The sequence below is a fragment of the Bos indicus x Bos taurus genome, chromosome 21, assembly GCF_003369695.1.
Source record: "Bos indicus x Bos taurus breed Angus x Brahman F1 hybrid chromosome 21, Bos_hybrid_MaternalHap_v2.0, whole genome shotgun sequence".
In the NCBI taxonomy this organism is placed as follows: domain Eukaryota; kingdom Metazoa; phylum Chordata; class Mammalia; order Artiodactyla; family Bovidae; genus Bos; species Bos indicus x Bos taurus.
Genome location: NC_040096.1, coordinates 33,399,943 through 33,413,889, shown reverse-complemented (window position 1 = coordinate 33,413,889; position 13,947 = coordinate 33,399,943). Strand labels below are relative to the sequence as shown.

Sequence of the window (13,947 nt, the reverse complement as noted above, 5' to 3'; positions counted from 1 at the left end):
AAATAAATCTGCCATGAACACTCATATACAGATTTTTGTGTAGATGTAAGTTTCTATCTTTCTGGGATAAATACCCAGGAGTACAATTGGTAGGTCATATTAAGGTATATGTTTAGTTTTTAAAACAAACTGCCAAACTGTTTCCCAGAATGTTTGGACCACATTATATTTCCACCAGACGCATATGATAGATAGTTTTATTTGTATTTATATGCTCACTACTTTTCAGTTCCCCTCGTTTTAGTTCAGTTGTTCTAGTAAGTATGTTGTGTTCTCTTACCATGGTCTGAATTTGAATTTCCTTAATGGTTAGTGATGTTGAACGTGTACTCATTTTTAAAAGCTAAACAACTGTATTAAAAAGAAAACAATTTGGTAAGTGGTCCTCAAAGTGTCGTCCCTGAACCAGCAGCAAAGCATCACTTGGGAACATGCTCGAAATTCAAATCATCAGGCTCCACCTCTGATCTACTGATCAGAAACTCTAGGGAGGGAATTCCCTGGTGGTCCAGCAGTTATGGGGCTTCCCAGGTGGCACCAGTGGTAAAGAACCTGCCTTCCAATGCAGGAGATGTAAGAGACATGCGTTCAATCCCTGGGTCGGGAAGATCCCCTGGAGCAGGGCATGGCAACCCACTCCAGTATTCTTGCCTGGAGAAGCCCATGGACAGAGCAGCCTGGTGGGCTATGGTCTGTGGGGTCGCAAAGAGTTGGACACGGTTGAAGGGGCTCAGCATGCACACCAGAGGTTAGGATTCAGTGCTTTCACTACTGAGGGTCCAGGGTTCAATCCCTTGTTGGGGAACTAAGATCCCTCAAGCTGCACGGCAAGGCCAAAACAAACAGACAAAATTGTGGTTTAACAAGCTCTTCAAGTGGAAAGTCGGTATCATTTACTACAAATAGAAAGTAACTGTAGGAAGGAATGCATTTGCATACCACCTAAAATCATCTGGTGTACCAACAGGTTTACACACCACATTTCGGGCAGGGCCCATTTTTTCCTCAGCTCTGGGGGCTCCCTTCACACATATTATGACAAGAATACCCTTCCTTCTCCTCCTAAAATTGTGCAGTGCACAGCCTGCCCAGCTTTACACGGAGTTCTGCCTTTCAGACACTGACCCTGTACTACCCACACTCTTAATCTGACCAAGAAAATGGAGGCTCTGAGGATGGTAGAGGCTTACCCAAGGTCACCCAGCAGCCTGCCCAGACTCCTCTTATAGTGCTCTTATCCCTGCTGGAGCCCAGGGCAGGGCCCGCACGATTCCTAACCTGTTCAAAGCCTGCCACTAGTCACTGCTGGGTGAAAACTTAGATTCCAAAATAGAATATGGTTATATTTATAGAGACTAAGAGGAAAAACTATGCCTCCACACACTGAATACTCTGACATCAAAAGTGTGGGTTTCTCCCCTCACCAACCCACTCTCTGGCTGAATGTCCTACAATCCTGCTCTGACACTGTCTACCTGGGGATAGCACCAAACCATGCAGGAGTCCCCAAGATTTCCCCTTACCTCAGACACCGATCACCAAAGAGTTGACCCCCCAGTAGGTCCAGGTTGGCTACAAATCAGCATTCTCACAATTGCCTCCTCAGGTGAAATAATTTGTCGTAATGATTCACAGAAGTTAGGCAAACACTCATGCTCACCAATGTGCTATATGATAAAGAACATGATAAATGACACAGTTAAACAGTAAAATGAAGAGACGCACTGGGCAAGGCCTGGGAGGTTCCAAAGACAGGAGCTTCTATCCCAGCGGAGTTGGGGTGTGCCACCTCCCCACACACCAACCTGGAAGCTCTGTGGTTCACAGATCATTATGGAGGCTTCATCACGTGGCCATAATCAACGGTTAATTCGCTCAGCAGCCCCTTTCCAAGATTCTTTTCTAAAAATTAATTTATTTATTTGAATGCACTTGGGTCTTAGCTGTAGCAGGTGAACTCTTAGCTGTAGCATGTGGGATCTAGTTCCCTGACCAGGGATCGAACCTAGGCTTCCTGTATTGGGGAGTGCAGAGTCTTAGCTACTGGGGGAAGTTCCATCCAAGCTTCTAATCATGGCTCGGTCTTCCTGGTGACCAGCCCCCATCCTGAAGCTATCCAGGACCCCACCCAGAGTCACCTCATTAGAGCAAAAGAGGCTGCTATTGTCCAGGAAACATCAAGGGATTTAGGAGTTCTGTATCAGGAACCCATGGTAAAGACCAAATGTATATTTTTTATTAGGTCACAGTTGTACATGCATGGGGAAAAAGTTGTAAAGGGCTGTTACAGCAGTTTTTTGGGGGGAGAAAAAGGGTTTACAGATTTTTGCTTAACTTCTCTGTATTTTGTAATTTTTAAAAAAACCTTTCGGCTGCACCACATGGCATATGGGATCTTAGTTCCCCAACCAGGAATCGAACATGTGCCCCCTGCATTGGTATCGTGGAGTCTTAACCACTGGACCACCAGAGAAGTCCTGTATTTTGTGATTTTTTTTTTATTACAATTATCATGTTTAGTTATGTAATTCGAATGTACTAAATATTACTTCCCAGGTGGCGCTCACGGTAAAGAATCCACCTGCCAATGCAGGAGACACAAGAGAAGCGGGTTCGATCCCTGAGTCAGGAAGATCCCCTGGAGTCAGAAATGGCACCCCACTCCAGTATTCTTGCCTGGAGAATCCCATGGACAGAGGAGCCTGGTGAGCTACAGTCCATGGGGTCATACAGAGTTGGGCACGACTGAATGAGCACAAAAAAATCAACATGAAGCCTTTACCTGTGATCCAGCCAGGGCCAACTGTTGGCAAGGTCAGGAGGCCTTCCAGACAGAGCAGCGCCTGCACGCACCCCAGTTTCACAAGCTGAGCTCGCCTGGACACCCTTGGCCTGTGGTTGCCCCCGCACCCTCCATATTCACACCCACCATCACCTCTTGTGGGTGAGGTCCTCCCCTTCCCAATCCTGGGCGCCCACACAATCAAGGCCTGAGAGTCTGTCTGCCTGTCTCTAAAGAGGGGAACTCCTCAAGGCACACACCCTGCTTGACCTATCACGCTAGAGCCTGGCATAGAGAAAAACAGCATTTGGGAAGTGAATGAATGAAGGTGGAACGAATCCCAAAGAAGCGGATTTCGTAAGGCCTTTCTCCAGCAGGTGCAGCCAGTTCCCCTTTCAGCAGCCTCCTAGCAGAGAACCTGGTGTGAGGGGTAGCGGGTACAAAACCCAGTGTTTTTGGAAGTCAGGAGAAGCAGACTGGATGGACCCGGGGTGTGTGTGGGACTTGGAGAGGGAGTGCAGAGCTGCTGTGGGGGCTACAAGGGAGTGGCCAGTCTCAGTGAGGTCAGTCCCTGGTCCTTGGGGTCCCCCTGGCCCACAGCTGTGGCTGTGCTGTGCAGTGTGGGGAGGCCCTGGCTGAGGGTGAAGGTGCACGGGGACTTATCTGGGACTGGCCCCTGACCCAGCCCGAGCCACTGACCCTGGGCCTGCACCCCTAGCCCCTCAGACCACCCCAGAGAGACACTCACCTTCAATGCGGGGCTGCATGAGAGCGGCAAGTGAGAGAGAAAGGCAAGGTGAGCCTCGGCGTTAGAAGCCAAAAAAATCACCTCATGGCCAGAGGCTGGACAGGAATCCCATGATGATCTGTGGGGCAAGAGGGGGGTCTGCAACTAGCCGGGGTTCCAGAGTTCTGGCCAGGACTACCCCCTTACTCGCTCAGGAACGTGGGCTGACCCTCCCAGTGCTGATCTGGGCTTTCTCTCAGGCAGACAGATGAGATCCATGCTTGCCTGCTTGCCTCCACCTCCTTATGAAGCCTTCCTCTCTCCACCTGCGGGGGGTGTGGGGCTGGGATGAGCAGGTGTTCACCTGTGGGCTTCTGACTCCGCTGCCCCAGGTGGGTCTGGAGAGCCTGGTCTATACGCAATGTCCCAGCGCCCTCCACTACCACCTGGCCATCTTTTCTTTGTTACTGGGGACCATCTCATGCCTTGCAGGCTGCTTAGCAGTGTTCCTGGCCTCTGCCCTCTGTCCTCTGGATGCCAGAATTCTATAGTTGTGACCACTAAAAATATCTCCAGACATTATCAAATATCCCCTCGGAAGGCAAAATCACCCCCGGTTGAGAAGCCCAGGCCATAGCACCTCTAGGATAATGCTGGGTCATAATGAGAGTGCATTACTGCTCCTGACTGGAAGGGCAATACATCTAGTATTAGAATATAGTATCTGTGTACTCCTGTCCAAGGCTAGTATATGAGTATACTGTATCAAAGTTTAATTTGCAAAAAAGTGAAAAACATGACTTTCATACAAGTGGAGGAAAGCATGTCAAATATTTAATTAATCAGGGAACAGTAAGATGGTAAAGCTAATTCAAAGAACTTAATAAAAAATCTTTTGGCCACACGGCATGTGGGACCTTAGTTTCCAACCAGGGATCCAACCAACACCCCCTGCATTGGCAGCACAGAGTCTTAAACATTGGACCACCAGTAAGGTCCCCAAGGAACATTTTGAGAAGTTTTTTTTTTTTAATTGAAGGATAATCACTTTACAGAATTTTGTTGGTTTCTGCCATACATCAACATGAATCAGCCATAGGTATACATATTTCCCCTCCCTCTGAACCTCCTTCCCATCTCCCTCCCCACCCTACCCCTCTTGGTTGATATACAGTCCCTGTCTGAGTTTCCTGAGTCACATTCTCATTGGCTATCTATTTTACATATGGTAATGTAAGTTTCCATGTTACTCTCGCCATACTTCTCACCCTCTCCCCCACCCCCCTGTCGTGTCCTTAAGTCTGTTTCCTATGTCTGTGTTGAAAAGTATTCTAGTGCACAGGCAAAGGCATTTCAAAGTGTGTGCTGAGAGACAAAAACCTGATAATTACATATGGGGCAATAAAATTGTAATCTTTGGGGTTATCTTTTCTACTGGACAGAAAATCATGAGTTAACATGTAATTTCTCAGGTACATTTTCCTACATTAGTGGCTTTCAAAGTGTAGTCCCCAAACTGGAAATCTCAGCAGACCAGGGAACCTGTTGGAAATGCAATTTTTCAGGTCTCATTCCAGAGCTAATTGATTAGAGAAACTCTGGGGGTGGAGCCTAGTACTGTTGTAACAAGCCCAGCAGGTGATTCTTAAACACTCTAAAAGTTTGATAACTACTGGTCTAAATAGTCAAATAATCTTTATTTGTGAAACAAATCTGTTTGACAATACTCTAGTATGACATTAAAAGGACATGCCATCTGCCTTTTGCCTTATTTCCAAATTTAAATAAATTGTCTGTTTGATGTTTGCTGTTTTGTCTTTCAAATACCCTATCAACTTAGGGCAGTTTTCATCTATTACTAATTTTTTCTTCTTTTTAATAATGATTTCCTAAGTGTGTCAATTCATTTCTTCTTTTGGAACTATTCTTGTCCTCTTAAAAGAAAAAAAATTTTTGATATTGCAACACCATTGATTTCATTGTACTGATGTTCATGATTTTTAAAAAGATTTTTTTAAGTGTGATCAATTTTAGCAAGAATTAATTTTCCATCTGTTTCTATTTATGGAGTGGTTTAATTGTCAGGGGCTCTATCTGTCCTTTCATAGCTTGAAAGGCTGCAACAACAAAAAACAATCAGGGCCTACCGTATAGGAGAGAGGCATAGAAATGAAGAGAGAAATCAAACTTTTCAATTTCTTTTTTGGTCATTAGTTTATACTCTAGTGTATTTTTGTTGTTGCTATCTTTTGTTTGTTTTTATCTATTTAAGTGAATACTGGAAACTTAAGTTTTCCTGGTCTATTCATTACCTCAAGTTCACCAGTAAGCAGACTAATACAATTTAAAGCAACATTTTCCTCTCCCATTAGATTGAGAAAAATTAAGATAAACAGCTCATGCTGGTGAAGCTGCAAAAGCATTCTGAGCATGTCAACTCTTACAGGCTTTTTGCTATCCAACTAAAGGGATTCATCAAAATGAAATAAAATACCCAGGCGCTACCGGGCACTTGAAGGAGGTATCTGGGGTACTGGTAATGTTTCCTTATTTGGGTGTTGGTTACACGGGGCGTACGGTTTATGAAAATTCATTAAACTCTGTATTTGTACTATGTACAATTTCCTGTATGGGCATTCTACTCCAATAAAGTTTTACAAATATATCTTTTGCCACAACCCACACCTGTATAGTAAGGGCACTACTTTTGATGCAAAACATGGAAAAGACCTGAACACCACTGCAGAAAGGAAGGCCTCCCCTGCCTTAAAGAGAACAAATGAAACGGCTTCCACTCCCTCTTCCTGCTGCTTTGGTTCTGTTTTCAGTTAACCTGGGGGTTGGTGCTGGTCCTTTCCGGGGAAAGGTTCTGGTGACTGACAAAGGGACCCCGTGTTTCGCTCCAGCAACTCGAGGCTGGGCGACTCGCTCCCGCCTCGATCCCAGTAAGCCCCGCCCCAGGAAGCCCCGCCCAAGCGCCACGTGATCGCTGCATCAGCTGACCCGGCGCGACAGGAAGGTGAAAGTCCTGGGCGCGGGCTTCCTGGAGCAATGGTGAGGGACGAGGGTTGATACGAGGCTGTGGTTGCTGAGGGCGGGCATGGTAGGACTCCAAATTCCCCCGCCGCTGCTGCGGGAAGGAGATGGGAAATCTGCCCGGGCCGCGGAGCGGACACTTGGGTGCGGTCGTTAAAGCCGAGGGTCTGGTAAAGAAAAGCCTCCCTCCATCCTCCTCCAGCAGGGCGGGACGGCAGGCTTGGAGTGTCTTGACTGGAAGGAAGGGCCCGAACTCTCGGGGGCAGGAGCTGGGGCTTGTCTCTCCAGGCTTTTCTCTGCCCCTGAGTAGGACGTCCCGAAGACGCCCACCTCCCAGCCTTCCTGTGGAACTTGGAGGAAAACTTGCTGACAATTTCGCTCAGTCTTCTGCACTGTTAGGAAATCCCTTTGCTCTTCCCAGAGGCAGAAAAGAGTATATACGGGGTGGAAACTTCTCAACTTATCCATTCATTCATTCCTTTAACAGATTGTGAGTGCCTACTGTATACCGGGACTGTGCCAGGCACTAGGACTTGGGCTGCAGGAGGGAAGGGCAGAGTTGGAGGCTTGAATGGGCAGTCATAGTTAAGACCAGAGCCGGGAGGGACTAAACTCATCTTGTGCATAGCGCCAGAAGGCTTCCCAAGGATGACATCACCTGAGGGCCTGCGAGCCGGGAAGAAAGCTTGCTGGGGCAGAAAGAAAGCAGCTAGTGTACCAGGAATTGGGAGGCATGGAAGGGGGCTGGTGGGAGGCTGTATCTTCAGATAGGGGACAGCATTCAAAGACTTCAGGTGAGTGAGAGCTCACCTGAAGGAATGAATGCATTTCATCACCTGGAAGAGTAGAAACTAGAGGCTAGTGAACGATGAGGCTCGACAGATAAGCAAAGACCACAGCTTGCTGGGTCTTGAGAGGAGTTTGGACTTTTTAAGAAAGGGCGGCAGGGAAATGAGGAAGAGCCTTTCAGCTGATTTGTTGAGGGAGGAAGAGGGGAACAGCCTGGGGCAGCAGACACTCCCCCACCCAGGAGATGGTAGTGACTTGAGAGAGAGTGGAGATAGAAGTGGAGGAGATCAGTGGGGCTCAGAGACTAAATGCATGAGGGAGAAGGGAGAGGGAGGGAGCTGGGTTTGGTTCCCAGGTACTGGTGCTCAGTGGTGGTGGGACAGGTAGGGGCAGGTTTCAGAGGGAAGAGAACCAGTCAGTGTGACACATGCTTAGTGAGGCCTCTAAGCGACCAGGTGCACCAGGTAGGAGACAGTCTGGATTTAAGGGTCTGGAGCTCAGAAGAGAATCTACAATACGATGGCGGTTATAAATTCGGGAGTCGTCAGCAGGATGATGTGTCTCAGCCACAGTGTGAGTTCAGGAGAAAGGGCCTAGGACAGAACCTAGAGAAATGTTGGTATTTTAAGAAGTTACACAAGGAACACATTCTTATGGTAAAAATGTAAATAATACAGAGATGGTAGAAGTCAGAGAAAGTCCAGAGATGATAAAACAGTCCAGTGGGTAGAAGTCAGGGGCCCAGAAACTTAGGAAAATATTATATCTCAATTTTCACTAACTTCAAACTGAAATTTAATATTTCCTCCATTTATGAATGTTGGCAACAGACCTCAGTGTTATTAGCAGCACCTCTGACTTTGTCACTAATAGAAACCAGATATTTTCATGTCACAGCTGTTGGCATTATTTACATATGTATGCTCATTTCCAAATTACTGACATCACTTGAAACGTATGTCACATCACCAATTGGTTTTGAATATTTTGATAACTTTTTTTTCCCCCTGCCACACCATGTGGCTTGAGGGATCTTTGTTCCCCAATCAGGGATTGAACCGAGGGCCACAGCAGTGAAAGCCCAGGATCCTAACCACTAGGCCACCAGGGAACTATGTATTTTGATAACTTTTAATTAGTATCTTTTACTATGTAGTTTTTCCTACGTACTTTATTCATTTGAAGACATTGTTTTGAGAGAGGCCTGTAGACTTCACCAGATGCCTGATGAGTCCATGCCACAAAACAGTTAAAAATTCCTGAAGTAGGGAAAGAAGCCCCAGACTTTCCTTAACACCCCACCACCTCACCAGCGGCCCCAGTGCCTTGCCTCAGAGTAATGACAGCAGGCAGCCTGCTGAGATCACCATTTGGGGGCTGGGGATGGGGAGGGGTGAGCCAGCAAATGAGACAGAGGCCAGACCAGAGGGAGAAATCCAGAAGAGGATGTTTCTTCAAGAAGGATGGGTTTGTGTCTGCTGTTGTGGATGAGCTAAGGAAGAGGAAGACTAGGTTTAGTAACAAAAGTCATTTGTGACCATGGCTAGAGGAATTCACTGGGGTCACATGTGATCAAGGGGGTGGCAGGCCAGAAAGGAGGACTGGAGGTGGAAGGGTCATGGAGCAGGTCTGAAGTGAACAGTGAACAGTGGGGCAAAGTAGAAGACATGGAGTTAATGGGGCTGCCTTGAGGGCCTGACAGAATCAGGAGAACGTGGGTTCACCGTGTCTCAAGTTTGCAGGCTTTGTTTCCAGTATCTGAAAGCAGCGCAGGTAAAGGTGTGGAGAGATGAACATGGACATTGTGTGCATTAGAGCTTTGCTGCAGAAACAGGGCAAAGGACAGTGGGTCAGGCGGGTGGAGGATATTATCAATATGTGGTTGACTGGACCTTGGATAAGTAATAAAATGTGATATGTAATAAACGCTGTGGAGATCAAAAAGGAAGAGAAGGAGCTAGGACGTGATGGTGAAGAGCTGTTTAAACGGCTTCTTTGGGATAAAATCAACATAAATCATACATGTGTAAATGTATGGTTCAATAAGTTTTGATGTGTATGCTCATGAAAACATTACCACGATCAAGATAATGAATACATCCGCTGGCCTTTCCAAATTACCTTGTGTGAGGGGCTATTTAAGAAAGCAAATAGTCAGAGAAAGCCCATCAGAATAGGTGTCATTTGGGCACAGACCTGAGTGACATGAGAGAGCAAGCCACGTTTAATTTGCAACAGAAGCAACAGGGAGGCCAGTATAGCTGCAGCTGGAGAGGGAAAGGAAGAGGAGGTGAGAGGGTCATGGGTTCCATGCGGCACCCCCAGCGCTTACAGTGGGTTCTCCCACAGAGCAGGCACCCAGGCATGTCCGCAGAGCAGGTGAATGCCTGGGACACGCATCAGAACAAGGTTTGGTGGCAGGAAGAGACAGGGAGAATGTTCTCTAAGCAGCCTGGTAGTAGGGGAGAACAAGTGGCCAGAGCTTGTCCATCTTATCAGGGAGCAGGAACCCTGCGGAGCAGTAGCACGGGAGACACCTGGGCATATGTCAGCCCGCCCTGCAGCCTGACCACCTACCTCACTCTCTTGCAGCGGTTCCGATTCTGTGGTGACCTGGACTGTCCTGACTGGGTCCTGGCAGAGATCAGCACACTTGCCAAGATTGTTGAGTGCATGGGATCTTGGGGGCGGGGGCAGGAAGAGATTGCAGCTGGGGGCTCTTGGGGGGTGGAGGGTGGTGAGGTCTCTCTTGAGTTGGGGTCTCAGCCCTCTTGGGCCATTCTCACACGCTGTGTGACTGATCACGTGGCCAGCCCTCTCTGAGCCAGCCCCTCAGTGTGCCTGTGTGAGGTGGGTCAGTCTGACTGATATAAGGCCTCCCCCTCCAGTCCTCCGTGAAGCTGAGGCTGCTATGTGGCCAGGTGCTGAAGGACCTCCTGGGAGGGGGCATTGACGTGAGTACAGGACCCAGCCTGCCACGGTCCCATGACCCTGTGACCCCACTGCCCTGAAAGTGCACCAGACCGAGGTGGGTGGGTGATCAGCTCCCACCTTCCCTGGATACCTCGTGTCCGAACCATAGGGTCCAGGCCAGGGGGCTGGTGAGCAGGGGACCAGCCCCGCCCTGAGAGCCTCCTTTCTTCACAGTATGAGAAGATCCTGAAGCTTACCATGGACGCCAGGTTTGGTGAGCACCCCACTGGCTCCACAGACCTTTGGGTGACCCTGGGTACTCAGCCTGGGGCCTGGCACAGAGGCCCCTCCTCCGGCCCGCTCTGACCCGCTTGTCCCAGCGGAGGAGATAAGGGAGGAAAGCCACTGCCACCCCAGGGCCTCCACCAGCTCCCGGTGCGGCAGTGGCAGTGCTCGTGGCTTTAGGAGGCCTGGGGACTCTGAGCTGAAGATAGTGGGGTCACAAGGAGGTGTTTGGGGCCCCAGTGACACCCCACTCCACCCACGGCTCCCCCCAGAGTCAGGCGATGTGAAGGCCACGGTGGCAGTGCTGAGTTTCATCCTGTCCAGTGCAGCCAAGCACAGTGTGGATGGCGAGTCCTTGTCCAGCGAACTGCAGCAGCTGGGGCTGCCCAAAGGTACGGGGACGAGGGCAGGCAGGAGGGTGACCTGGGCAGAGGGCAGGCTGTGTGACCCTGGGACACACCTTGCCTTCTCTGGGCCAGGAGCCTGAGACCTGCGCTCTGAGCCACCTGAGCCCGAGCCCCCACCTGCTAGCTCAGGGGGCCTCCTTTTGTCCCCAGAGCACGCGGCCAGCCTCTGTCGCTGCTACGAGGAGAAGCAGAGCTCCCTGCAGGCACGCCTGCGGGCCTGCAGCTTGCGGGGTGAGTGCAGGGTGGGGCTGGGCTTCCTTCTGGAAGGCGCCTGTGGTTTGGGAGGTGTTTATCCTCAGAAAGGATACTTAACCACGTCACGTCAAGCAGTCACAGGGCTGGGATTCCTGGCTCCAGCCCGGGTTTCTCTGCTCTGAGACCTGCCCTGGGTAATCTGACTTCCTGGGTCAGAGGGATGAGAGCTCAAAGGCCACAGAGCCCTGGAGGGTTTGGGGCTGAGCCAAGGTGAGGGCTTGGGCCGCCTGGCTCCCCGGCCTGTCACCTCAAGCCCCTCTCGGTCTCGCAGTGAACAGGCTGGTAGGCGTGGGCTGGCGGGTGGACTACACCCTGAGCTCTAGCCTGCTGCGCACCGTGGAAGAGCCTTTGGTACACCTGCGGCTGGAGGTGGCCGCTTCCCCAGGTGCCCCGGCCCAGCCTGTTGCCATGTCCCTCTCAGCAGACAAGTTCCAGGTCCTCCTGGCAGGTGAGGCTCGGCTGTATCGGGAGGGTAAGGGGCGCCCTGAGGTCCCGCCTAACTGCTGCCACCTGCCTGCCTCTCCCCACTGCAGACTTAAAGCAGGCCCAGACCCTGATGAGCAACGTGGGCTGAGAAGAAGAGCACAGGGCCCCATGTGGAGCTGCCCTCGAACTTCTCATTAGGGGGTGGCCCCAGCTCCAGGACCCTGAGGGTCTGGTCTCCTGGATCTCTGGCTTCCTAGGTTACCACCTGAGAATCCAGCCTGGGATCCTGAGAACACTTCCAGCATTGCCTTCCCTCCCCTGTGAAAGGCACTTATCAATGGTTTTCCTGAGAAGGAAGAATAAACAGAAGTGGGAAAAGTGTAAAGAAGTGTGTGCGTAATTTCTTTAGGGTTCAGATCAGAGGTTTTCGTGACAGAGACCAAGTGATACACTGACCTATGGTCCGTTTTCTTTTCTCGGCTGCTGGCTGAGGCTGGTCAGGGGTGAGGCAGAATGAGGACCAAAACGAGACAGCTTGTCTTTAGACAGAAGAATCAGGGCTCCAGCTCCCGGTCCTAGGATGCTCTTGGCTGTGCCCTCTCTGTGCTGGCCTTGTCTTGAAGCTGGCAGCAAGTAGGTGGCCCCAACACCAGATGCCCCAAGTAGAGAAAGGAGAGAGCCCTTGGCTCCGTGTCATCTTCTCTAGGAAGAGAGAAGGCCCATGCCTGAACCACTCATTGGCAAGGGGAATGGGATAATGGGCTGAATGATTGTGACCCCACCCCTAAATTCCTATGTCCAAGCCCCAACCCCAGTGAGAGGGTTTTAGGAGGTGGGGCCTTCGGGAAGTAATTAGGTTCACATGAAGTCTTGAGACCTGCATGATGGGATTAGTGTTCTTATGAAAAAAGGAAGACAGACTCTCTCGCTATAAACATGTACTGAGGAAAGGCCATATAAGAACATAGCAAGAAAACAGCTGTCCCACAGAGCAGGAGAGAGCCCTCACCAAGAACTCATTCTGAGTTGAATGTGGACTTCACAGTCTCTGGAACTGTGAGAAATACATGTCGTTTAACCCACCCAGTCCATGGTATTTTGCTACAGCAGCCTGAACAGACTAAGACAAAGGGATTCCCAGGACTGTCTTAGGCCATCCAGGGCTGCTTGTAGAAAAGACCGATCCCAGGTCTGCAGCAGGGAGAGTATAGGGGGAGCCTAGAACATCTCAGGGTCCTAAAGTGAAAGTGAAGTCACTCAGTCGTGTCCGACTCTGCCTATTAGGCATGGACTGTAGCCTATCAGGCTCCTCTGTCCATGGGGTTTTCCAGGCAAGAGTACTGGAGTGGGGTGCCATTGCCTTCTCCAGGGGATCTTCCTGACCCAGGGATCGAACCTGGTTTCTCCCACATTGTAGGCAGATGCTTTTACCACCTGAGCCACCAGGCAAGTCTCAGGGTCCAAGGAAACTATTAAAAATGAGTCATATCAACAGGAGCCAGCTTGATCCACTGGCTAAAGATGGGACAATTTAAAGAGGTAAGGCCGGACTCCCCTCCTGGCTTCTGCTTCTGGAGAAATGGAACAGATGGTCTTTTCTCTGTTCCTCCCACTAAGTGCAGCTAAAAACCTTGGACTTTTATAAAACATAAGACTACGAAAGGTGATGAGACAGCAGACTGGCTAGGATCCTCAAGACCTGAAGAACAACACAGCAAAAAGTTCCTTAGATTTTGTTTCATGTATCCCAAGCTGAGTGATGGAGAAGCTGACTGCCTAGAAACACCAACACACAAAGGAAGCCCCGACAAAAGCCTGCTTTCTCTAAGCAGTGGACGAGGAAAAGGACAGTCCAGCAGCACAGAAAAGTTAGAGACAGTAAGGGCTGTCCTCCAGCCACACCCTGCGAACTGCAGTCCCCCTTCCACCCCTGCCTACAAAGGCTGAGTGGGAGCTTAGGCCCTACCCAAGCTGGCAGGAGGTGGCATAGCCCTTTCCCCACTAGCACCATGTCAGAGAAGGCCTGCTAAAAGAGAAGATTTAAATACAATCCAGTCTCGTAATACCCAAAATGTTTAGAATTCAATTTTAAAAAATCATTGTATCAAGAACCAACAAAATTTCAACTCAAAAAAGACAAATGTGAACACTAGAATGTCTCAGATGTTACAAGTCTATACTAAGGATTTTAAAGCAGCCATCTTAAAAATGCCTCAAGTCTCAGCAGAGAAATACAAGATATAAAGAACAAGATAAACATTTTAGAACCAAAAACTACAATAGCCCAAGTAAAAATCTCAATGGGTGAACTTAACAACAGAAGAAAG

General features: G+C 49.4%; 1 protein-coding gene across 2 annotated transcripts; it reads left to right on the top strand.

The window, feature by feature from the left end:
• Positions 1–6,490: 6,490 nt before the first annotated feature.
• Positions 6,491–12,005, top strand: COMMD4 (COMM domain containing 4). Of its 2 annotated transcripts, XM_027521522.1 has the most exons (8): positions 6,491–6,563; positions 9,927–9,998; positions 10,223–10,288; positions 10,482–10,521; positions 10,805–10,924; positions 11,090–11,170; positions 11,466–11,642; positions 11,728–12,005. In XM_027521522.1, exons 1-8 carry the CDS (start codon positions 6,561–6,563, stop codon positions 11,766–11,768), a joined length of 600 nt encoding a protein of 199 aa, XP_027377323.1. In that variant the 5' UTR covers positions 6,491–6,560; the 3' UTR covers positions 11,769–12,005. The 2 variants fall into 2 exon arrangements, with proteins under 2 accessions (XP_027377323.1, XP_027377324.1); XM_027521523.1 differs by lacking the exon at positions 9,927–9,998 and having other exon boundaries at positions 6,492–6,563.
• Positions 12,006–13,947: the final 1,942 nt, after the last annotated feature.